The sequence below is a fragment of the Perca fluviatilis genome, chromosome 21, assembly GCF_010015445.1.
Source record: "Perca fluviatilis chromosome 21, GENO_Pfluv_1.0, whole genome shotgun sequence".
Lineage (NCBI taxonomy): Eukaryota > Metazoa > Chordata > Actinopteri > Perciformes > Percidae > Perca > Perca fluviatilis.
Window position 1 is genome coordinate 21,733,279 of NC_053132.1, and position 25,407 is coordinate 21,758,685.

General features: G+C 43.2%; 1 protein-coding gene across 1 annotated transcript in view; it reads right to left on the reverse strand.

Annotated features, from left to right (window-relative positions):
- Positions 1–25,407, reverse strand: part of antxr1c (ANTXR cell adhesion molecule 1c) — a 63,360-nt gene that overhangs the window by 8,752 nt on the left and 29,201 nt on the right. The window contains exons 9-17 of the mRNA XM_039788778.1: positions 24,466–24,526; positions 21,369–21,467; positions 19,981–20,050; positions 13,781–13,859; positions 5,997–6,092; positions 5,739–5,777; positions 5,405–5,503; positions 5,091–5,258; positions 2,837–2,917 (exon numbers count right to left, since the gene is read on the reverse strand). Coding sequence (XP_039644712.1) covers positions 2,837–2,917; positions 5,091–5,258; positions 5,405–5,503; positions 5,739–5,777; positions 5,997–6,092; positions 13,781–13,859; positions 19,981–20,050; positions 21,369–21,467; positions 24,466–24,526 — 792 coding nt within the window. The remainder of the gene's footprint in view (positions 1–2,836; positions 2,918–5,090; positions 5,259–5,404; positions 5,504–5,738; positions 5,778–5,996; positions 6,093–13,780; positions 13,860–19,980; positions 20,051–21,368; positions 21,468–24,465; positions 24,527–25,407) is intronic.

Below are 25,407 nucleotides of genomic sequence, written 5' to 3' on the forward strand. Positions count from 1 at the left end.
TGGACGCTGACGTATGTTGCTCGATGTAACCATCGCTCTGTTGTTTGTTGTTTTTTCCTTTGTAATGGGCTAGCTTTCCTGCTCACTGCCAATCTACAGTGCATGCAGAGTGTTGACTTATTTCTATCTAACATTGTTATACATCTTAACTTTGAAGGTGATGCTAACTATTGTAGCTAAGTTCATGGCCAACTTTGTGCAGCTCCTATGGTTCCTAGAGTGAACTTTTATTCTAATATGATACCCCTTCCCCCACCTAAAGGCTACTGGGACAAGATGCATAGTATAATATTGAAGTTTATCTGGGGTGGGGGACGTCCACGTGTCAAACTAACTACTCTTCAGCGCAATAAACGGAATGGGGGTCTTGCTGTCCCTAACTTTAAATTTTATTCTTGGTCCACTTTCCAATTGGCTGGACCCCCAGATACAACTATCATGGAGACCTATAGAAGAACATTTGGCCTCCCCTCACCGTCTGCAAGATTTAATACATTCAGGCCTTTCCATTAAACGCTCCAAACTAAAGCTGGGCCCAATTATGTTGTTCCTTTTGACTGTGTGACATTCAGTGGAGAGGGTGACTGGCTCTATGTTGAAGTGGCATGCACAAAGTCCTATTTTTTCATAACTACTCTGTACTCACGGGCGGGGTACCTTTCTCTTTCAGGGAGTGGAGTGAGAGAGGGGTTAACGTTTTGTCTGATGTCTGTGATTATGGGGGTCTGAGGTTGTTTACTGATCTGCGAGCTAGTTATGATATACCAGGTACATCTTTTTTCCTCTATTTGTGCCTAAGATCTGCGATGCAAGCGAACGGTGTGCCCTGGGGTACTCCCCTCCCCACTCACAAGCTACACACGTTGCTAGATGTAGGAGTAAGATCGAGAGGCTTGACTTCTGCTCTTTACTCTTTTTTACTAGCATTCTCTTGTGGACCTCTGGCAGTTCACCAAGTGTGGACCGGTGACCTTGAGCTACCCAGTGGCGAAATAGGTTGTTTGACTGTCTGGAACAATTTAGACGAAACATCAAAGAACCTTAATCACAAACTTATACACTTCAAACTCATACATAGAATGTATCTAACACCAAGAAAGAGATACTTCATGAAGCTCATACATTTGTCTGTTTGTGATCTATGCTCTCTGGGTCGTGTGGGATCATTCTTACATATGTACTGGGAGTGTCCTGATGTGGCGTCCTTTTGGAAATTAGTATCTTCCACTTTATCAGATCTATTGGAGGTAGACATACCATGTTCTCCTAAAATACTGCTTCTAAATGACACCTCATCATTGAGCCTGTCTTCTACTCGGACCCGCACTCTATTAGCAGGGTTGACTGCAGCTAAAAGAATGCAGGCCTTGCGCTGGAAGCCCCCCCAGGCACTCACACGCACCCAGTGGCTACAATCCTTTTTGAGCATAATCTACATAGAGCTGTCTGTAGCAAGAATGCATGGAGCTAGTCAGAAAACAATCCAAACCTGGACCTCTGCGGTGGCAGTGGTTAAAGATTTACTGAATTGAGCTGAGGAGTATGTCTTTATTTGGAATTTTTTGTTTATTTCTGTGCACTTACTTTGGCCTATAGGACACTGATATGACCAATGTACTATGTGCTGTATCACTATGTGTATGTAACATAGAAGATCATGTTGGGACATTGAGGGAGGGGGGATGTCGCTATTCTGGGTGGTATTCTGGAGGGGTGGGTGGAGGGAAGTGGATTCTACTGTATTACTGTCTTTGAACTGTGTCATGCCCTTCTCTTTTGAAAATACAAAATAATTGATCACAAAAAAAAAGAAGCTATAAGACAGATTCAGACTCTACATTAAGTCAGCGCTAAAAGCTAACTGTTTCCACCGAGCCGCCTAGTTTAAAAAATGTATTTAAAAATACATTACAAAATAATTCCCAGTGACTTAGGCCTGGTGGGGGGCAACTTAGGCCCGGTGGGGTGTAATACACTGAGGGAAACCCTGGCAGTGTTTCTCCGTCTCCAGCGCCGGAGTCGGTAACATAGACTGTATATAAAGTCGGTACTCGCTCTGGAGCAATTCCCCGTCACTCTTTCACTCGATTTATCACACTCTCCCCACACACACAGTCTTGGAAACCTGCCTCATCTGGTAACACCTTCCGTTGGCTCTGCTCCCACTGGGCACTGTGTGACGTGGTCTGTCAGGCCATGGGGTGACCAGGTTTACAGGTGTAGTTTACGGTACAAGGCATTACATGACTCACCCACACGCCATAGCATTATGTGAGGTTTAGGTAAGGGTTAGGTAAGTGGATGAGAGTCTGGTGAGTCAGGAGTCTGGGGATTAGCTTTAAAGCCACTATAACTAGCCCTACACGCACGCACGCGCGCGCACACACACACACACACACACACACACACACACACACACACACACACACACACACACACACACACACACTACATGCCGGCTCTGCTATTCTCTTAAAGAGATACGCTATAACGAAGCAGACACACCAGCGCACAAGTATACATCAGCCTTCACAGGTTACATAAAAAAAACTAAAAATAAATTTAAAAAAAAACAGTGATCTCAACAAAATCTCAAAAAGAAAGAAAGAAAAGACATGTAAAAAGAATCTGGAGAAAAACATGACGGATGAATGGAGATGGAAAGGAAAGGTGAAGAAAAGGAAAAAGAGGGCAATGCAAACTGTGGGTCATCACAGGTCTACAACCCAGCAGGAGGGACAAAGTTGAAGCAAAACATGTGGAACAGGGGAAGTGAAGGCGAGTGGGTGTGCGGATAAAAGCATTTGATGAAATGAAATAGCGCTGAGGTACTCACATGATCCCCGGGCTGGGGTCTCATCAGGGAGACCTGGTCGTACCCGCGGCGAAACAGAGCCAAGATAGCATCCAGTTTACCCTGTACAGGACATAGGAGAGAGGGGGGGGTGTTTAACAGGCACCAAATTCTCCCACAATCATCCGTAACTTAATCAAATCCTATTAATACTGTTTCTACTGTATCAGCGTCCATTTGGTCTGCGGCCGTCTGCCGCGTTCCTTCAAAGCCAAGAGTCTGCAGGTTTGAATCCCAAACAAACACTGGAGCAGCTGATTCTACTGATTAGTTCCTTCCTCTCTGGTCGGAGCGGTGCTGATTAGTCACTTGGCCATATTTTGGTTCTTGTCTGCTTAACTGAAGATAAGTTAATTCTCTGTGAATCAGTTCCTCTGCTGCCACAAATAGAGCAAGTTAACAGAGCGCTCCTTTTCACAAATACAACGATCTGCCAGAGGGAGGAAAAAAAAAAGGATACAACAGCGATAAATAGATTCTACTTCCTCACAGGAGGTGTGAGATGCTGCTGTCATTTGATTTGACAATAAAAGTGCACACTCCTGAGCTTCAGTGGCACGTACTTGAGAGGAAGGAAGTCAATATCTTAAAGTACCATGACTAATAAAAAGGATCTTCAGGTGCCACCCAACACACAGTCACTAGTCAGAGTATAAAGTCACCTTTCTCCTACAGGGACTGTGATGTTAGGGCAGTGTAAAACACCACTGTGAATCACTGCAGTTCTGTTTGTAGGCCCGTGTCATGTTGAAAATACAGCTGTAAGGTAGCGGTGTCTATAGATAACAGTCAGTGCTGCTACTGTATGAAAGGCCAGTGTTGCTACACAGAGCGTTATTGTAGTGTGTGATTATAGCCCAAACGGCACTGACGCCAAGTCTAATAATGTCTCTCTGTCTGGAGAATACCATCAAAAGACTTTGGCCAATGTGTGCACATTGATGGTTGGAGAATTCTGTGCTTATGCAACTAATTCTACATAAATATGTCCAGAACAGGCTTTATTCTTCCCCGCTGTCTTGTGAAAACTTTTGCAGCTCCATTCGTGGTGTTTTAACTTCAGTTGGAGGAGCTCAGTTTCTTTTTCTGTGGATCGAGAATATTCTGCCACCCGCAGTCATTTCAGACTCGCTGAGCAAGAGCTCAAAAACGCCCAACGGTTAAACTGTAAACGAGGTGGATTTCTGAGTTCCTGAAACTTTGACATTTTAGTTATGCCAGGATCAGACTACACGATTGTTTTTGTCTTTCATGACAGTCACTATGTCAGGGTAGACAGACATGTTGCCAAAAAGTCTTGCTGTGTCTTGGACAGAAGAGTGAGCGTGACACCGACCAGCACCCAGACTGATTATCGCGCGCTGTCGTGAAGATCACGCGCAAGTTCATAAGTCGACGCTTTGGTGGAGCAGGAGCCCCTAAAAAACTCACGAAAATCTTTTAAACTGACCGTTATCTGAAATAAATACAGATTCAGCAACTGCGTAGCTTATTTCTCGCTTAAAATGTTTTCAGAAACACGTTTTGGTGAACCGTTTTCGTAAAATAAGAGATTGTTTTCCAAACAAGCCGCCATTATGATCTGTGGGAGCCCCACGTGTAGCGTTCGTCCAATCAGGTGCAGCCATCGCGGTTGCAGGAGGGTGTAGCCTGTTTTCTTTGCTTGTGAGTGGTCAAAGTGAAGAAAAACGGATAACTGCTAGTGGCGAGCCCACTAGAGTGCAATGCTGGGAAGCGGGGCGATCCCTGCCGTGAAAAAAAAGCCTATATGGGCACTGTGTGTAGCTTTCCTCCACTAGACAGCAGCAGTGCCTCATGTTTAGATATGTGAGGCAGAGAGCGCTCTCTCTTCCTATTGATCAAGGTCAAGGAACACGTCGTAGAACATGTCACACTAGGCAGAAAAAGACAAAAAATTCTGACATGCTAGACTTCCTGTGTCGTGGTCTTGAAGCGTTCCAGACGTTAGATCGCGGATCTTTGATTATGTCACTCTACGAGAGGTAAAGACACGAGTTAGTCAGGCCCGACCATCACTATCAGGCACGACTTTGAGCGTTTGTCTGCGACGTGTCTGTCGGGTCAAAATGGGGCTAAATTTGTGTAGTCTGATCCTGGCATTAAAGGACAGCAAGAATCCAGTGAGATGCGCTGTAGCTTCTCTGCATCAATAAGTCAACCGAATGGCAACATTTATTGTCTGCTGGAGCTGAAGAGAAACTGAGTCGGTGTTTACCCGGATGGGCGTGTACCACTTCCGGTTCTGAGGCGCCTTCTTGTTGTGGGGTTTCTTAGGTTTGGGCTCGAAGGGCTCGTACTCCTGCTCCGGCATTTTCACCACGGCGTTCTTGGGCTTCTCCAGCTTAGCCCCCTCCTCGGTCGAGCCCTTTCCTCCCCAACGCACCTACAGACAGCAGACAGTACATGAATATACAGCACAAAAGAGGTGGGCGAAGAATGTCATCTAAAGTGGTCCAGTTTTCCCACTCCATTTTATTTGGGTGGTTTTAGATTTAATTAAGATTGTCTATGTTCTTGACATCTTGTCACCTCCATCCTCTTGATCCCTCCGATTCCTCTTCCTCCGTAATATGAGGCATCCACAGTGGGCCACTTCTTCTTGGGCAGGCCGTCTTCGTCATCAGACTCCTAAAACACGAACAATGATTCCACAAAGAAGACTTTTTTCCCTCTCTTATATACTTTCTAACACACGTACTGGACCAATCAACTCTGCCACATTTGTATCATATTTATTGAAATTACGGTGTTTATTTCATTGTTGCTTTTTAAAACTATACTATAAGTAAGACACAAATTCTCCTTCAGAGTTGGTGGGTAAATATGTGTGTGTGTGTGTGTATATATGTGTGTTTTGACTCACGGGCTCAGGCGGAGGTGGAGGAGGTGGTTCTTTGATCACCTGTGGAACAATAACAGATGACATTATTTAGCTTTTCACATTAACATGTTAGCTGCTACACGTCTCAGAGAACCTCTTAAGGGTTTTAATATTTTCTTTGTTAGGACCCCTGTTTGCTCTTTGGAGTTTAGACGAACCTCTTTGAAGCTCTGGATAACTGTAATTCACGTGTTACTTCTTAAAATCAACCACTTCCCGAAAGTAGTTCAGGTTCCTTACCACAGTGCAGCAGAGAGGCCAGAACCACCACATGAAGAGCATGGCCAGCAGCAGGAACAACACCAGCAGGGTGATCAGAAGAATGGTGCCATCAAACTAGAGGGTAAACACACACACACACAGACACACACACACACACACACACACACACACACACACACACACACACACACACACACGTACATCAGTACAGTACTACCACACACCAGCGAGTACTTGCAGACTTGCGCACTGATGACTTGGACTCGAGCAGTCATGAAATAGGACTTGAAAGTCGGATGACGTTTCTGACAACCTTTATGTGTAGTAGGTCATAAAAATGTCATAGAAGATAGTAATATATTTAGGCTGTAACTGTTTGATGCAGGGGCAGGGCGTGTGTCCTCCACCTGCGACTGTAGTTCATGATGCGTGCACCCTACTGCTAGCCTAGAAATCTAGACGCACCCTAGCGGCAGCAAATTTAATTTGCAGCCAGGGGGGGTCTAGGCACTCTCCGTTGACTTGCGAGCTGGAAAAACCAAACTCTGGTCAGACCAATCACATCGTGTATAGAGTCGGTGGGTGGGCTTATGGCTGCTGGTGGGAACTATAGAGTGTAAATTAGTGTAAATTATAGAGTGTGGTCTAGACCTACTCTATCTGTAAAGTGTCTCGAGATAACTCTTGTTACGATTTGATACTATAAATAAAATTGAATTGAATTGAACAGCGGTCTTCTGGAAGACTTGCAGAGTTAAGCTTTTCTTTGAGAAAAGAACGGCACTGAAATCATTCTTAAAAAAGGAAGATGTGTTCGGAGTTTTGCCGACCAGATACAGCAAAAGTTTAATCCATCAACTAGCTTCGCTACCTTCTTCGTTGCTCTGCCTGGTTGTAGTGCTATCCTATTGCGTGCAGAGGGAATTTGAAAGACAACCGTTTATCCCGCCCCTCGGATTGAGCCCTCCCAATGGTGAGTTCTCAGACCCAACATCTTGATGTGGGTCTGGCTTGTCAGGCTACCCTACTACATTTTCACATTGGAAAGATGCAGAGGGATGCGGGTCAGGAAGTTTAAATCCACTGGTGGAAAGAGAAACCGCTAAATGTTCCATTTGTGAAGCCACAATAGAGTAGAAGACTTGGACTCAAACGCTGGTAATGGTGACTTGACTTGGCCTCTTCTTTAGGGACTCAGACTTCGACTCGGACACTGGGGACTCGAGACTTGACTCAGAGGTGAACTCGAGTAATGATGACTCAACCCGGATTTCTTTGGGTGACTCAGACTTGGACTCAGACTTGGAACACTGGGGACTCGAGCCTCGACTCTGACTCTTCTTTGGTGACTCTGACTCGAACACTGGGGAATTGAGACTCAAACTTGAACTCAGGTAATGATGACTCGACCTAGACTCAGACTCTTCTTTGGTGACTTCGACTCAAACACTGGGGACTCGAGGCTCGAGTCGGACTCAGGTGATGGCGAATCGACTCTGACTCTTCTTTGGTGACTCGATCACTGAGGACGCGAGACTCTGACTCCAACTAGGTGATGGTGAGTCGACGCTGACTCGACTCTGACTCTTCTTTGGTGACTCGATCACTGGAGACTCGAGACTAGGACTCAAACTCAGGTGACGGTGAGTCAACTCGGATTGAACTCGGATTCTTCTTTGGTGACTCAGACCTGGACTCGAACACTGGGGACTCGAGACTTGACTCGGACTCGAGAGTGACTCGACTACAACACTACCACACGCACAGTACCACTGCACCAAAGCAGGGCAGTCTGACTTCACAAGTGCTAACTTCCGCCCACATTTACCGAGCTGGACAGATACTTAAACTACAACTGTTCAGACAACACATTCCTACAATGCTGTCCCCTAAGTAGTGGAAGAGGGAAGACAACAAATTGTAAAAGTAAGCCACCAGAAGTAGTGGGAGTAACAGAAGTAGTAGTGGGAACAATAAAAAAGTATCAGTAGTATTAGAAACAGAGGATGTTGTACATCCAGTAATAATACTATTGTGGGGTTGGGCGCTTATAAGCAAATAAACTAATACTAATAGCACTTTCTTCGTCAGTTCTGCCACTTTAAATATTCATTTTCTTGTTTTTCTCGATGACAGTGGTAACTGTAAGCTGTGGGATCCCTGAATGAATACATCAGTTTGCTCACATTAAGCGAGGCAGGCGTCCGAGAGCCAAACGTGGTTCCCATTACAGACCACAGATGAGGATCACATGTGGTTGGACTTTCCTCTATCTATCTTGCGCCAGAGACACGGGGGATTTAACTGAACTCAGCAGTGGGGTCCGTTGTAGAAAGTCTCTGGAACATCATTATTATTTCTCTGAAATGTCCAATGTCCAATCAGCCAGTTTATTATGACTTTCAACAGCTGTTGAGCAGGATTTGTGAAGTAATGGTTAAGCTTGTCACTCTTGCACACACAAAGTGTGTGTTTTCTCATGCTAAATGGGCACATTTTGTGGACTAACTACAAAGGCTACTCAAAGTGGCACTTTGGGAGGATTTGGGGAGGGGTCTCCGGTGTTTGTGGAGTTTGTTTTCACTCTTGATTCATCCACAGACTTTAGCTTGCACGTTGTTTGTCGCACCAGGGCTTTCACAAGTTAGCAACTTGTCGTGCATCCTTGAGCCTGGTGTGACTTCAGCCTATATGGTTTAGTTTAGTGGCGAGAAGCAGCTAATTGCAATGGTATGTCTAATTGGGCTCTGTATATGATGAACCACAACACAGCTGTTTGAATTTACAGTGTTTTCATGGATGTGATGTCACATTGACTGAGGGAGAACAGCTTCAAAGAGCATGTTTCCTTTCGGCAGGGTGGGAAGCTGCTGTGGCTCCGGTCCATATGTTCCAACATTCGTGTTTTATTTTGTTAAATTGCTTTCAATTGTCTTGAATTGCATCTTGTTTAATCTTGGTTTTCAGGAAATAAAGCTCCATCCTGCTTCCTGCTGACACAGTTATATACATTAACACACCTTCTGGCTACAAGAGTATCACCATTGAGCAAGGGGAAATGCTCTTGCATTAGGGCACTCCAGTTGATGCTTCTCTTTCACTTTCACAGACTAAATGTTGAGATTGAACCGGCAAGCCTCACAGTCAGGAACCTGCTTCTTTAACCTTTTTCTCATGCCACACCAGTGTGTGGGAAGAGGGTGTGTGTGTGTGTGTGTGTGTGTGTGTGTGTGTGTGTGTGGGGGGGGGGTCGGGGGGTTCAGAGGATTTTTTTTTGGGTGGATGGCTACTACAAACCCCTGTGGTTTGGCTCCCGAAAAAAGGAGGGAAAATAACAAAATTAAGAAAGGGAAGATGAAAGAGATAAAGGGGGGGGGGGGTAAGGAAAGTCACTGCAGAGAACAAAACAACAAATGTCTAAGAAAAGAGGTGAGGTTGGAGAGGACAGAAGAAGCAGAAGGAAGAAGAGTGGAAACCACATGCAACACAAGAAGAAATGGAAATTTGATCATAAACAAACAAATCCCAAGAGTGTTCATCGCCAGTTTGAAGGGAAACAACACTGGTATAGACAATAATTTAAAGGTCCCATGACATGCTGCTTTTGGATGCTTTTATATAGACCTTAGTGGTCCCCTAATACTGTATCTTAAGTCTCTTTCCCGAAATTCAGCCTTGGTGCAGAATTACAGCCACTAGAGCCAGTCCCACAATGAGCTTTCCTCAGGACGTGCCATTTCTGTGTCTGTAGCTTTAAATGCTATGAGGAAGAGAGAGTGGGGGGGCAAGGTGGAGGGTGGGGGTGTGGCACACCCGTCGAAATGGGCGGGCCATAGGGGGCCGGGCCCGCCCCAAAAAATGCTCGTGCCCCCCCACTTGAGGCACAGATCTCTTAAAAAAATGACTTTAACTTTTTTTATATTATCATAGTTGCTAATTTTGTGTTGCATTAATGTTGCATTCTTTATCATTAAAACATAAAAACTATAAAGAAACAATGGTGTGATTTTGTTTGATTGATGGGAATCTACAGTGCAGCAGCCTATCACGGCCTTACTAAAAAGAAAGTTAGGCTACGTACATGACGTAGCCTACGTCAGTGTAGCCGCTCAACAGTTACCGCACATTTTTGAAAACTGGATGAGTTTTCGCCGGCTTACTCGCTCCAGTTCGTCATGGATATCCGTAAGTGGTTGAAAAGCCCACCAACAGTCTCTGCCAAATTGGATACGACAACGACGCCTCCTGATGTTGTAGTTGGAGAAGGAGACCCTGGACGACAGTCTGAGTCTGATGCTAGTAGCTCCGTGGAGCCCGACCCTGGGCCTAGCAGGACCTGCAGGTCAGTGCAACCGCAACTGGAGCAGCATTTGGGCCACAACTGCCTGTTGAATCAGTGGGTGTGAGTGACCTCTGCACGGACAAACCCAAACAGGTTGTGTTGAGGAAATATCAAGTCAAAATGTTTGGTTCCAAAAAACGATATTTTTCCTCTAGCTGGTATTTGAACAGGGACTGGCTTGAGTACTTGGTGGAAAAGGAATCCGCATTTTGTTATGCCTGCAGGAAATTCAAATCTGCGTGACCTTCTCCATTAAGGGATTTAATGATTGGAAACATGCAATTGAAACAGGCAAGGGCTTAAATAAGCATGCAGCCTCAAATGACAGGAGGGACTGGAGAGGACAGCGCTGCCTCCACTCAAAGTACCGGTAGGTTCAAAGTCTCTGCCCGTGTATGTGCGTGCATGTGTGTGTGTGTCTCATGGCAATGCATATCTGTCTGTTGACTGCTTTAAAATGCAATGTTTGAGAGATGCTTCTGGTGTTACATCTAATATGTTTTATAGTCAAGTGTTTTATGGATATTCATAACATTGCTTCTATGTAATATGGTGTAGGCTATATAGGCTACCTGGTCATATTGCTGTTGGTTACAGTGCCTTGCGAAAGTATTCGGCCCCCTTGAACGTTTCGACCTTTTGCCACATTTCAGGCCTCAAACATAAAGATATAAAACTGTAATTTTTTGTGAAGAATCAACAACAAGTGGGACACAAGCATGAAGTGGAACGAAATTCATTGGCTATTTCAAACTTTTTTAACAAATAAAAAACTGAAAAAGTGGGTGTGCAAAATTATTCAGCCCCCTTACTTTCAGTGCAGCAAACTCTCTCCAGAAGTTCAGTGAGGATCTCTGAATGATCCAATGTTGACCTAAATGACTAATGATGATAAATAGAATCCAGCTGTGTGTAATCAAGTCTCCGTATAAATGCACCTGCTCTGTGATGGTCTCAGAGGTCCGTGTAAAGCGCAGAGAGCATCATGAAGAACAAGGAACACACCAGGCAGGTCCGAGATACTTTTTGTATCCGGATTTGGATACAAAAAGATTTCCCAAGCTTTAAACATCCCAAGGAGCACTGTGCAAGCGATAATATTGAAATGGAAGGAGTATCAGACCACTACAAATCTACGAAGACCCGGCCGTCCCTCTAAACTTTCAGCTCATACAAGGAGAAGACTGATCAGAGATGCAGCCAAGAGGCCCATGATCACTCTGGATGAACTGCAGAGACCTACAGCTGAGGTGGGAGACTCTGTCCATAGGACAACAATCAGTCGTATACTGCACAAATCTGGCCTTTATGGAAGAGTGGCAAGAAGAAAGCCATTTCTTAAAGATATCCATAAAAAGCTTCGTTTAAAGTTTGCCAAAAGCCACCTGGGAGACACACCAAACATGTGGAAGAAGGTGCTGTGGTCAGATGAAACCAAAATCGAACTTTTTGGCAACAATGCAAAACGTTATGTTTGCCGTAAAAGCAACACAGCTCATCACCCTGAACACACCATCCCCACTGTCAAACATGGTGGTGGCAGCATCATGGTTTGGGCCTGCTTTTCTTCAGCAGGGACAGGGAAGATGGTTAAAATTGATGGGAAGATGGATGGAGCCAAATACAGGACTATTCTGGAAGAAAACCTGATGGAGTCTGCAAAAGACCTGAGACTGGGACGGAGATTTGTCTTCCAACAAGACAATGATCCAAAACATAAAGCAAAATCTACAATGGAATGGTTCACAAATAAACATATCCAGGTGTTAGAATGGCCAAGTCAAAGTCCAGACCTGAATCCAATCGAGAATCTTTGGAAAGAACTGAAAACTGCTGTTCACAAACGCTCTCCATCCAACCTCACTGAGCTCGAGCTGTTTTGCAAGGAGGAATGGGCTAAAATGTCAGTCTCTCGATGTGCAAAACTGATAGAGACATACCGCAAGCGACTTACAGCTGTAATCGCAGCAAAAGGTGGCGCTACAAAGTATTAACTTAAGGGGGCTGAATAATTTTGCACGCCCAATATTTCAGTTTTTTATTTGTTTAAAAGGTTTGAAATATCCAATAAATTTCGTTCCACTTCATGATTGTGTCCCACTTGTTGTTGATTCTTCACAAAAAATTACAGTTTTATATCTTTATGTTTGAGGCCTGACATGTGGCAAAAGGTCGAAAAGTTCAAGGGGGCCGAATACTTTCGCAAGGCACTGTATGTTTAACGTGATGATTACGTGCTGCGCGAATAGAGTATACGATTATTATAAATATACGTACTGTAGGCTAATAATAATTGTGCCCTCCCATGCATTTCATATGCCCCCCTTAAGACTGAGGTCTGGCGACGGGTCTGGGGTGTGGCCTTGACCAACTGCCATGCTTCGCTTGTTTGTAAGCCATGATGTCTCTCTCTTTCTCATGGGTGGGCCAAATTTAACCTGACTCCGCCAGATGGATTGCTTCGCATTTGCTCGGCATATCCATCTGGGAACTTTCCATTGGAGAACGTTTGCGAAGGGGCGAAAATACTGGTTAGCTGATTGGATAAACCATCTGTCTATCACCTATGTTGGTGATAGACGGGCCAAATCAACCAATCAGATCAACGAAGCGTATGAAAATACAACCACAAGCCCCTGCTGCTGCAGGCAAAAGCATAGCTCGTTAGCTCAGCAAGCAAGCAACATGTCGGTAAAGGATATTTGCCGTTTGTGTAACGAGAATTTACGAATAAAAGGCACCCTTTCAGGTTCCCGGTCCATATTCCAAAAGAAGGATCCAAGATAAAAAAAGCATTAGCGAGCAGCTAACAGAATTAGGGCTACAGCTGGCTGAAAATACTGGTTAGCTGATTGGATAAACCATCTGTCTATCACCACCTAAACCCGCCTCAAAACCAACGCTGATTGGCCCGGTCGTTTGGCGAACGGCTCCAAATTTTCTCTATCTCAAGATGCCAGACTGATCTGCGAGTGGAAAACTGGAGCTCGCAAGATCAGGATGGTCTCACGAGGCTAGGCCAAATTCTCTGGGCGGGCAAAGCAGAGAAAGGGGAGGTAACCTTTCCCCTTATGACCTCATAAGGAGCAAGATTCCATATCGGCCCAGCTTTCATTTTCTCAAAGGCAGAGCAAGATACCCAGGGCTCGGTTTACACCTATCACCATTTCTAGCCACTGGGGGACCATAGGCAGGCTGGGGGAACTCACATTAATGTTAAAAAAACCTCATAAAGTGACATTTTCATGCCATGGGACCTTTAAACAAAATTATTACAATCTAATCAGGTGCAAAGATGTTCCATTTTTATTTTTGACTTTTATTGCACTTTATCTGACATTTTTGAGGATATTTGTGAAATTAGGACATCTGACACTTATATGATTCTACCGAACCACACGTTGAGTGATGACTAATCTACAGTAGTAATGCAGGTCAAATGCATGAACAGGGGACTTACACACTCTGTGGTGGTGATGTGCACGTTGCTGCTGATGAACGACAGGCCGTCATTCATGCTCACTTGGAGATAAATCACCCTGAAACAAAACAACAGACACACACGGCAAGTTAAGTACTGGGTCTTCGTGTTGGGATGTCACCTTAAAACAAGCATGTCTGGAGCCGTTTATTTAGCCTGAAGCAGTTCCTCCTTAAGCTGTTTGTTTGACCGGAATGATGTCATCTGAACTTTGGTTCACACCAAAGCACGTCACCGCATGGCCTGCAAACCTTCAGGTAGGTTGTTAGAAGTGAGAATGTAATTTGAACCAACAGGAAACGACCACAGACCATGGGGTACTACGAGTCAAAGAACTAAGAGACGTCCTGACTAATGCTCCAATTGAGTTATTTTTTCAAAGGTTACTGGACTTCCAAAAACAGCCAAACAGTCTCTAACCTAGCAGGAGAACATGTTACTAAAACTGTGTCCAATAAATCAGCTACTTGGTGAGTTACTTTTGTTTACGAGTCCTGTTTCACTTGTAATGGAGCAATTTGAACCCAAATGAACCAAATACCAAAGTTTTCCACTATGGTTGAAAACCAGAGGAGAATAAACAAACGGTAGGTGTGATCGTGTGACACACTGAGCCACACAGCAGGCACGGAGGCCAAGAGGGGGGTGGGGGGGATTAGATGAACTTCGAAGAAATGGAGAAAAAAAAACCTGCTCGTTCAGATTTTGTTTATACGGTTCCCTAACCCTAACCCAGTATTTTTTCAAGACATAACACCATACTCATTTCAATCTCTGCCACTCTGCCTCTTTACATCCAGTCTATGATCTCAACTTGGAGCCACAAAACAATTTCCTTTATGGAATGTAAAATACACTAAAGTAGAGCTTCTTTCCTCTCTTCTATAATGGATGAACTCAAAACATATCTAACCCTAACCCAACCCTAACCCTAAGTCAAAACATGCCCCTGCCCATCCTCCAATCTAAACCTTAACCGTGTCCAAACTCCTCTACTAGCCTCCTTAGAGTTTTTGGAACGGCACGAGTCTCTCTTGATGATCTGAAGAATCCCTTGCCTCCTCCGAGTGGGGAAAAACAATTCGGGGAATTTCATGTGACCTCCAGTCGCCTCTTTGGAGCCTGTTCTCGTTCGGATCTTCAAAACATGTGGATGAACAACGGCACGCATTGTAAACCCCCCTCCCCCTCCCCCTTTCTTATTCGGTAGGGGACCAGGTGGATGTGAATGAGGTCTGGCAGACGGAAAGCAGGCCACATGACCGATAAACCTTGAGTCTTTACTCTGACTCAGTGAGCTGTCTGTCTGGGTTTTAAAAAAGGAGGCCGGAGAGAGAGAAGAGCTGGGCTAGTGGGAGAAGTTCATGATCAACAACAGACATACCTTGCTGACGACAAACAGCTGGGCACTAAGGGATTGAAACTTCAAAACAGTCTTAAAGGGACAGTTCACCCAAAAATCAAAAATACGTATTTTCCTTCTTACCTGTAGTAATATTTATCAATCTAGATTATTTTGGTGTGAGTTGCCTAACACAGGCAACACTTTGTACATTGTTGTTTTTTTGTGATAATGAAATTGCAAAATATTGCCAGCCTTATAATGAAATCATTGACTGGGTGTATTCTGTCAGAAGAAAGCCCAGAAACCTGGAACAGAAACAAAAGAAATGGTGAGAAGAGAAGAAAGAGCCAGAGGAAACTGACCAGTGTGAATTTGAGGATGTGAAGGAAATAAAGTAGCGCGGAGGAAATGTTAGTTGTAGGGCACCCTGTCTGACAACTGTTGAGCAAGGAAGTTCAACAGACCGGGCAGGCGGTCCCAGTATACACACACACACACACACACACACACACACACACACACACACACACACACACACACACACACACACACACACACACACACACACACACACACACAGGTTTGTGGCACTATCTTTGTGGGGACCCGTCATTGACATAATGCATTCCCTAGCCCCTTACCCTAACCTTAACCATTACAAATAAATGCCTAACCTTAACCCTTACCCTAACCTTAACCATCACAAATAAATGCCTAACCTTAACCCTTACCCTAACCTTAACCATCACAAATAAATGCCTAACCTTAACCCTTACCCTAACCTTAACCATCACAAATAAATGCCTAACCTTAACCCTTACCCTAACCTTAACCATCACAACTAAATGCCTAACCTTAACCCTTACCCTCACCCTGACCATAACCTAATTCTAACCCTAATCCTAAAACTAAGTCTTAACTCTCAAACAGCCCTTTAAACTTGTGGGGTCCAGCATTTTGGCCCCACAAAGCTGTTGGGACTCGCCCGCCCCCACACACACTACCCTAGAGTTCAACTGTCACTCATGTAGGTGGTGTGGGTCACCCCGGCTTTAAAGAAAATATTCATTAAAACACTCAGAAAGGTAGCGTGACTTATTTACTTTGTTCACTTTTTGTATAACTGGCAAACTGTCCACAACACTGTAGACCAGACTGCACTGCAGCAATGATAAAAGTTGGATTTTAGGTGAAGTGACAAGAAAATTGTCAAATTTGCTTCCACAGTAGGCCTGGGTGCAAATGGAGTTTGCCTCTAGCTCATTTGATCTAGGCTCCATACTATGTGCCCCAGCTCCGCCCCCTCGAAGCCAATTCTGCGCTAACCCAGTGTTCTATCACTCTATTAGAATTTGGTCTCAATTTAGAAGAGATTTTAAGCTGCAGACAACAGCGGTGCATTCTCCCATAAAGAATAATTGTAACTTCACCTTCTCTCTCAGATTTTACCTTTGGAACTTGGTCCTCAAAGGGCATTAAGTCTATTTCCAATCTTTATGTGGATGGCAAGTTTGGATCATTTGCCCATCTCTCAATTATTCGATTTACCAAAGTCTCACTTCTTTAGATTTCTCCAAGTTAAACACTTTGTCCAGAAAAGTACAGACTCCTTTCCAAATTTTCCAGTGAGCAACACAGTTGACCATATCCTTTCGTTATCCCCTTCACGGAAAGGTCTAATTTTGATTCTTTACGACAGCATAGGCAATATTTCCCTGCACTCAGGATGTCAGGAGACTCTGGGAGAACGATCTCGGTGAGGAATTTACAGATGATCGATGGAAGGTTGTGCTTTACTTAATACAGACTTCTTCCCCTTGTGCCAGGCACAGCGTGATACAACTCAAAATAGTTCGAAGAGCACACTTGACCAAGACAATCTTCCTTAATGTGGACCCTTCGTGTCCTCGCTGTAAAGGTCAACCAGCGGACTATATACACATGTTCTGGTCCTGCCCCAGACTTAGCACGTTCTGGGCCACCATCTTTGGGGCCTACACTAAGATGCTTCAAAGAAACATCACCCTCAACCCTGTCAGTGCCCTATTTGGATTTACCCTTGAAAATCGCCCCCTTATAGCATTCACTTCCCTGATTGCCAGGCGTCTCATCCTGCTCTCCTGGAAGGAACAAACACCCCCCAGCTTCACAAGATGGATTAGAGATTTTATGCATTTCATGAAACTTGAGAAGATCAGATACACCCTTAAAGGCTCCTTGCAAACATTCAGGAAGGTCTGGGCCCCCTTTTTAGAGTACTATGAGAGCTTGCAAATACCATTAGATATGGATGACTAAGGTGTTATTATCAGTTATTTTAAATTTAAAAATTTAAAAAATTTAAAAATTTAAAAATGTATTTATTTTTACGTATTTGACTTGACTTATTTACTTAGATATCTTATTTATTATTATTATTTTGTTATTTTCTTCCACTCTTTCCACTCCAAATTTTGTGCTGAATTATATATGCTCCTTCTGCAATCCTTCGTTGGACAAGCACTTCAATGGACAATTATTTTTGTGATGATCTGGATTCAAAGGGACAAACTGGGATGATTGGGTGGGGTGGGGGGTATCTTTCACACTGTTTAGTATCTGTATAGCACAGCCATACTATGTTTGTATACATTTGGACCAATATTCGCTGTAGAGAATGCTACTTGGTTTAATGGAACAAAAAAAAAAGTGCTTCCACAGTTTCATGATCTGAACAGCGGCTAATTAGTCAAAACGTGACTTCATTCATTAATGAAGCAGTTTAAACCCTCTCTCTAAAGGTTTTCCACCCTGCTGAGAATCAAAATGCATACAAACACACGGCCACACACACACTTCAAAAGGCCAGGCCAGGCCTCTCCATGGCTTTGATCAGCCAAAACTGGACAAGGAGACTGCTGAAAGAGAGTGGGAGACTGACAGGGGATGAAAGAAAGCCAGAGACAAATAAAAGACAGATACAGAGACAAAAAACAAATGGACAGACGGGCAGAAAGGGGAGGGTGCAGGGGCGGGGGGGCTGGAAAACAACCAGCGAGGCGAAGCAGTTGGTGAAAAGAGCCACCGTGGCACCAGCGAAGACAGAGGTGGAGAGAACAGGGCAGGGGGAGGGAAAAAAAAGATAAGTTTGGGAGTGGAGAGTCGGGAGGTGAAGTGTTACTAGGATGGAAAGTTTCAGACATCAACGGCAAGAACAGAAAAGATACACAAAGGCAGGACTGAACTGGCTTAATGGGAAGTTTAAGGGAGGTTTTACAACCCTTCAAAGGTATTGATTAAAGAGAGTTAATTCAGAGTTAAATCTTTCCTCCTCACTACAGTTCAAATCAAACTCTTTCCACATCACTGACAGGGCAAATATTAACTGGTCAATTGGATTTATAACTTCCATGGGAGAACAAAATGAAGGAATTTGTATAATTATAGAAGTATGCGGCTATGACCAATATAAATACCATTACAGGTCAAGAAAGTGTGTGAAAAGAGGGTCTAATATCGACTCTTTGTGTCCCCGTGTAGTTTAAAGTCTTTAACCACTGTCCCCTGAACCTTCTCTTCTGCGGCCTGTTGTACTTTTCTCCCCATAAAGACTTAGGTTAGAGAGGTTTGCGGATTGTTGGCGTTGGAACATGGCCTGGCTCTAAAAAGAGAATACACCAGCTGACGAAAAGCGACTCAGGCCGGCTGCTCGGTTTGCCCCAGGGAATTGCGCGACTGTCGTGTGGTGAATGTTGGAGTAAAACAACCTCAAGTTGTCTTAGTTTTCACATCCCGCTGCCTCCTTCTTTTCCTCCGGGGAGCCAGAGAACATCGAAGGGATTGAAACATACTGCATTTGAAATGTAATGTCAATAGACATCCTGATCCTGAACTAACAAATACAATCCACTATAATCGGATCTTACTACAACTGAAGACAAAATGTGTGTTTTCTCACAGTCCAGGCAGGTTGTTAAACAAAGAACAGAAATGATCATACAATGATCATACAGTCCCATTAAGTGTCCAATGAGGATCATAAAGGCACAAGGACTCTCCTGAATCGTGTAAAGTACATGTACCAAGATGACACAAACGTACAGGACTATACTTAGTTGTATATGGTACATTCGGGCATTGTCTTGTATTTAACGGGAGTTTGAAAGAACTCTTAACACTGCTTGAAGCACTTAAGGGCGCCGTAACATGCTTTAAGCAACACATTGACACATTATTGTCTTTTAAAGTTGTTATGGTGAACATGTTAGCAAGCTGTTTCTTGTGTTGGGCGCTGGGCAGGTAGCACACAGTGTACTTTTAGAGCTTTTTCACAGAAAACAGCTGCCTGCTGCAGCTGGAAGTGACTCGTGTGAGCAGTACGACTGAACCGAAACAGTAAATATGTGGGTCATACAAACCAATGAGCTGAGAGCTGCTAAAATGATCAATAGAGCTGAGAGGAACTGCAAGTCACGGAGGGACTCACTTTAGATTTGTAAGTTTCTAGTCTTGACCTACTTAGTGCCTATGCAAGTCAAAAAACCAGTCGTCTCCAGTTGTTTTCACTGCTCTGTTCTAATTCAGGCAGAAGCAGGACAGATGCATGAAGGGTTTACCACTGGATGTGCTGGCACGGCTACAGAGCCCCTTATATTTTGCTAAGCTGCGCTGGGATCTAGAAAAGAGGAATGCGCCCGCGGATGGGGATCGTAAAAAGAGCTAATGTATGGCAGGCTTCTTACGGTCTGTTTCCCCCGTACACACCTGTATATGTGCATGCATGTGTTTTCTTTTGTGTCTGAAGCAAAGAATGTGATCTAAGATGAATATGAAGTCATGGAAAAGAGGCACCTACTTCCCAACTTCATCGATGACAGGAGCTGGACACAGTAGGAATGTGTCTTCGACACCAGCCGGCTTTTCATCTAGGAGGCAAAGACAACATTAATGCTCCTCCAGAGTAGACTCCTCCGTAAGGTGTGGACACTCAGTAAAAAGCTAAAATCTTTTAAGATTGAACATTAGTCTGGGGAGTCTGCTCTGTATTTTCTACTGCACAAGAGGCGTGATCAACGGGCATAGTTCAAATGACTCTGTCAGTCCCTCCAGAAAAACGCGATTATGCGATCGCATAATTCAATGCATAATCAGCCAAAGTCCGCATATTTATGCGGAGGCTGCATTTTTTCAAATACGCCGCACTTTCGCTGCATAAATTGCACATTTCTGCGCAAAATATGCGGGGCTTGCATGATTTCATAATCCCCGCATTTTCGTTGCAAAAAAGTCACATATATCTTAGCAGAAAGTTGAAAAATGTTGCGTTTACTTCACACAAGAGCAGCCATTTCCCCCTGTTGCCACGATGAACATCATCGAAAAGCAGGGTGTTGGGGGAATCACTTTTTTTTCTCTTTTTCATCAAACCGCAGTTTTTACAAGTTCCCGCAATTTTTGCAAGTTCCCGCAATTTTTGCAAGTTCCTGCAATTTCATCGCATAAAACTGCATAAATATCGCGCATATCCAATCGCATTTATTAAGAAAATGTGCTGCATAATCAAGGATTTTTGCCTGCAACAATCACAAAAAAACTACACATTTTTCTGGAAGGACTGCTCTGTACGCAATTGGGTAGTCCTTCAACCAATCAGACCACCGAGCCGGGTGACGCAGCAGCGACAACGGTTTGCTGCGCTTCGGTGGCCGCCGTAGTTGAATGTAAACAAGAAGCTGCTCGCCGTCGCTTCTCTATCGTCATTGTGTTAAACCCGCCAATAGAGCGCCTGGTGGATAAGCCAGTTTGTGATTGGTCCCCGCAGATTTGTAACGGAAGCAGGATAGAAGAATGTACAGGTTTCCAGCCCGAGCTGCAGGGCGAAATCAAATCACCGGCAGATCGGGCTGGGTTTACCCAGTCTATAAAAAGCTACTTGTGGAGGTGATACAGCTAGTTTGATCCCCATGTGCTTTAAAAGACAAATACTATACAGATATTTCAAAATGAAATGAAAATTTGAATTTGACTACTTCCCTGCCATAGTATCAGATGTATGATGAAGTTGCATTCATATTGAAAATATATAGTGTATTAATATACAGTCTTGTACTGACAACACTTTCCAAAGAGGAATACACAGGTTCATACACTGACAAAAAGACTACAAATGACCCAAACAGAGACTGGTATAACCCTTGTTACGGTTCACATTGAAAGACGAAGGCAAAGTGTCGGCGTACTCACTGACTGTAATGGTGTCGTTGATTTTGAAGCTGCAGAGCACCTGGTTGATGTTCCTGGCGTGGAGGAAACCGTTTCCTCTCACCACCACTTGGAAAGACTCTGGTCACACGACACACAATAACATGTTTCACACCCTTTGGCAAGCAAAAACGACAAATTTACACTGTGCGTGTTGTTCATGATGCTCGTTTTTGTAATGACCGCACAGTTACATGATCACAGCCAGCGCGGTTAGAAGGGCAGTATTTAAACTCTGAACGGCTTCCTACTTTAATTCAGTTTATATGTCTGGATGAAGATGTATATACAGCAGGGTTTTTTTTTAAAGCCAAGGAGCCTGTAGGAGCCACATAGTGTATGTTATTTATGGTCTCATTTATATTAGTTATTCATTGTTATGTTCTGCACTTATATTGTAGGTGGTGGGCGTTTTCATCGCGGTTTGAGCGGAAGTAATAACACATTTGTTGGCTTCACCTGTTCACCTCGTTTTTTTGGGGCTTTGACAGAGGGGGGGAGGGGGGGGGGAGCAAACACTTTCTGTTGACCGCCGCACTAACGCACTTATTTCGACTCACAAGGTAACTTTGCATTTGGTAAATGCAGTGCTAGTTGTATTTTACGTGTGGAGGAATAAATCATCGCAATACAGTGTGTTTATGCCTCTCTGTATTTAGTCCCTCGCGGCAGCACTTTGTTGGACTGCTTAGAGCCGCAACAGACCCCTTAACTGAAAGCGGGATGGAGCAGGGACCCCCTACCACATACTGTATATTGTATAAAAGGAAGTTGCATATTAAACTGGGCCTGCAATAACGTGTAGGGCGGCCTAAAACCTTTATACATACCTTTTTTTACATAGAATACAATGTTAATGTTAAAACTTACATGTGGCACAGTGAATGCTTAGGATGAACTGGATCTGTGGATAGATATCTTAGTGACTATTTAATGTTTGAAAAAAAACTTCAAAATGTTTTAATAATTTGGAGGCCTCCCCTGCATTGACTCTGAGGACCCCCTCAGTGTGCGCGCCACACAGAGAAAAAAGTGAGAGAAAAGAGGATAAATCAGTTGAGATGGTGTGTGTGCGTCCTTGAGAACTGTAAGTCGTATAACTTATGTTGTCAGTTAATGTAAGCCTGTTGTTGTATTGGTCTATAGTTATTGCAAACTTAAAGTAAGTTAGCTAGTGATTTTTTTTATTTTGTGTTCACCTGTTAGTTAGGTTGCACGTTGATTGATCTTATTAAAACATCAAAAGAGAGAGGTTGTCTCCGTCCGTGTTTTAACAGACACACCTGGGGCGAAGTTGGAAACCAGAATCAGCTTTAAATACAGTCCTAATCTAGTCCTCACTAACAAGTTTCAAATCATTTCACTGGAGTTACCGTTATTATTTTTTCGCGTCATCAATACCGATTCAATCTAATTGGATCTAATTGGATGGGAATATACTGTACGTTGCACTTGATGCAGCGACTCGACGGATTCGGCTGCATTCATTTGCGGCAAATCATTGTGGCTTGATGGTGGTAACGTTAGCACTAGTAGTATGGATGTTTGTTTATTGTCTGTTTAGTAATTCATATTGAATCTTTTATTTTCATTCCAGAAGCCATATTTGAGCACACACACACACATACATTTAAATGTTAAGGGGAAGATTAAAAAAGAGAAACTGGATCTGTGAATTCTATCTTACTACTCAGTCAGAATCTTATTAACCTGGAGTCCCAGTCTCTGTCACAGTAATCATATATGTCATGTTTTAGGCCTATTGGCAGACATCCATTTAAAATGGAGGCAATGGCATAAAAAGAGTCCACTGAAGTTTCTCAGCTACCACTCTAGTTAGATTTGTGTGGTCCAGGCAGCTTTTCATAAAAAAATGTATTCATTCATAGAGACTACTTTTACTTTTATACTTTAAGTAAATTTCCAAGCCTGTACTTTGTTACTTTTTTTGAGTAAAGAAGTTAAATCAGTACTTCTACTTTTACCAGAGTATTTTTTAACACAAATATCTGTACTTCTACTTAGTAGTACGGGAAGTGAGTACTTTTGCCATCTCTGATGATATATATATATGTATGTATATATATATATATATGTATATATAGTTTTTTTTTTGCTATTATCACTGTTATGTAAACATATATAACATGCTGTATAATATTACAATTCACAGAAAATGACCAACAGACACAAAGATACAGACAGTCCATGCTGAGTGAGGAGAAACACATTTGTTTTGGAGCAAATCGGGCAGGATGAAAACTTGCCGAAACTAGTAACGTCCTGTCACTTTAATTTATGAGCCTTAATTTGCTTGTAATTGGGCAGAGGGAATCCTAATTAACAAAATACAAAAATACAGCATGTTCAGCTTTCCCACCCCCACAACTGAGCGACTCAGCATATGAGTTATAATTGTTGGACATTAACGTCAATAGTTGCAATGCTTCCTGTAACAGGGAAACTACTCAGCTATAAATACACAAAGATACAGTACAGTACACTACACACTGCAGCGGCACACCAGCCTCTACTATTAGGTTTCAAGTGAAATACGTTTTATAAAGTAATGCTTTCTTCTTGAAGGGTGAAAGTAATTCACTGCTTGAGAAAAGACAAAAGCAGATGTGAGAAGCAGTAAAAGTCCCTCTGCTTTTGCCAAAAGTGTTTAATCAACTTTTAACTGTTCTTTCGTGCCTTTCAATGTCCATTTAATGACGCTTTAACTGTCATCATCTTTCTCTTGGCAGGACACTAAAGGATGTTGTCTACTTTACGTTTCAACTATGGTCGACATCACCACTGCCACTCTCTCACGATCAATCCCTTTAATAAGACCCTATACTATTATTCCCACTGTGGTACTCTGTCCCAATAGATTTCCTCTAAGTGACCTGGATGCCCATATATGGTCGCTTTTTTTTATGGTCTGGGATTTTAATTACTGAAGTGACAGTAGGGGAGACAGGGCACCCAGTAATGAAATTAACACAGTTTAAGAAATGATGGGAGGCTGGCTTCCCACTTTGTTTGCGTGTGTGTGTGTGTGTGTGTGTTTGTGTGGTTTTTAGCTCCTTACCTCCTGCACACACACTGGAGGGCTCCGCTGCCAAAATCTCAATGCAGGATTTTTTGATGATCTGGAGCGGAAACGAGGAGAAAATACAGCGATTATTTTCCCACGCTCATACGGATGCTGGCCTCTTTGTTGTCAAATTCTACGGTTATAAAAAAATGACAGTCGAGGCCTCAATAAAAAAAAATCCTGGGCTCTCTAATTAAGAATTAAATAATTTCCTGAATCACACTGTGTCGTGCGTCTCAGTTCTGAAAACGCTCATCTTCTTGCAAAGCTTATTTGAAACTTGGAACTTTGGAATTTTGGTAAATCTGTCATGCCATCGTCATGTAAACTGCATATGTGCCATGTGAGATTGGGAGGCTTGACATGCACAGCAACAGCAACTGAGTGTGGCGAGGAATTTAGATTAGAGGAATTATATTCTATATATAATTTACATTTTATTTTAACAAACTAACAGAGAAACTGATGAAAAAAGTAGCTTCTCTCATGAGAAACACAATTTAAAGGACAATTCCGGCGCAAAACGAACCTAGGGGTTAATAACAGATGTGTACCCACTCGATTGCTCTCTGGGACTTGTTTTCATGCTAATCGAATGTGTTTGTAGCTTGAAACAAGCTTGCGCGGACCGCTGATTAGCTTACAGCGCTAGTATTCGGAGCACAGGGAAAGTAAAACCAAATCGCTATTTATACCACTAAAAAGGGTCCCTAAATGTTAACCGAAGCATTGAGAACTTTGTAAGTGTAGAGACAGTTTATTAAAAAGATAGATTATAAAGAAAGTCATGTTCTCGTGTACAGGCGTCCGCTGTCTTGGGAGCTACTGTCTTTCTAAACTATCTTTTTTTTTTTTGATTTGTTTTTACTTTCCCTGTGCCCCGAATACTAGCGTTGTAAGCTAATCAGCGGTCCGCGCTAGCTTGTTTCAAGCCAC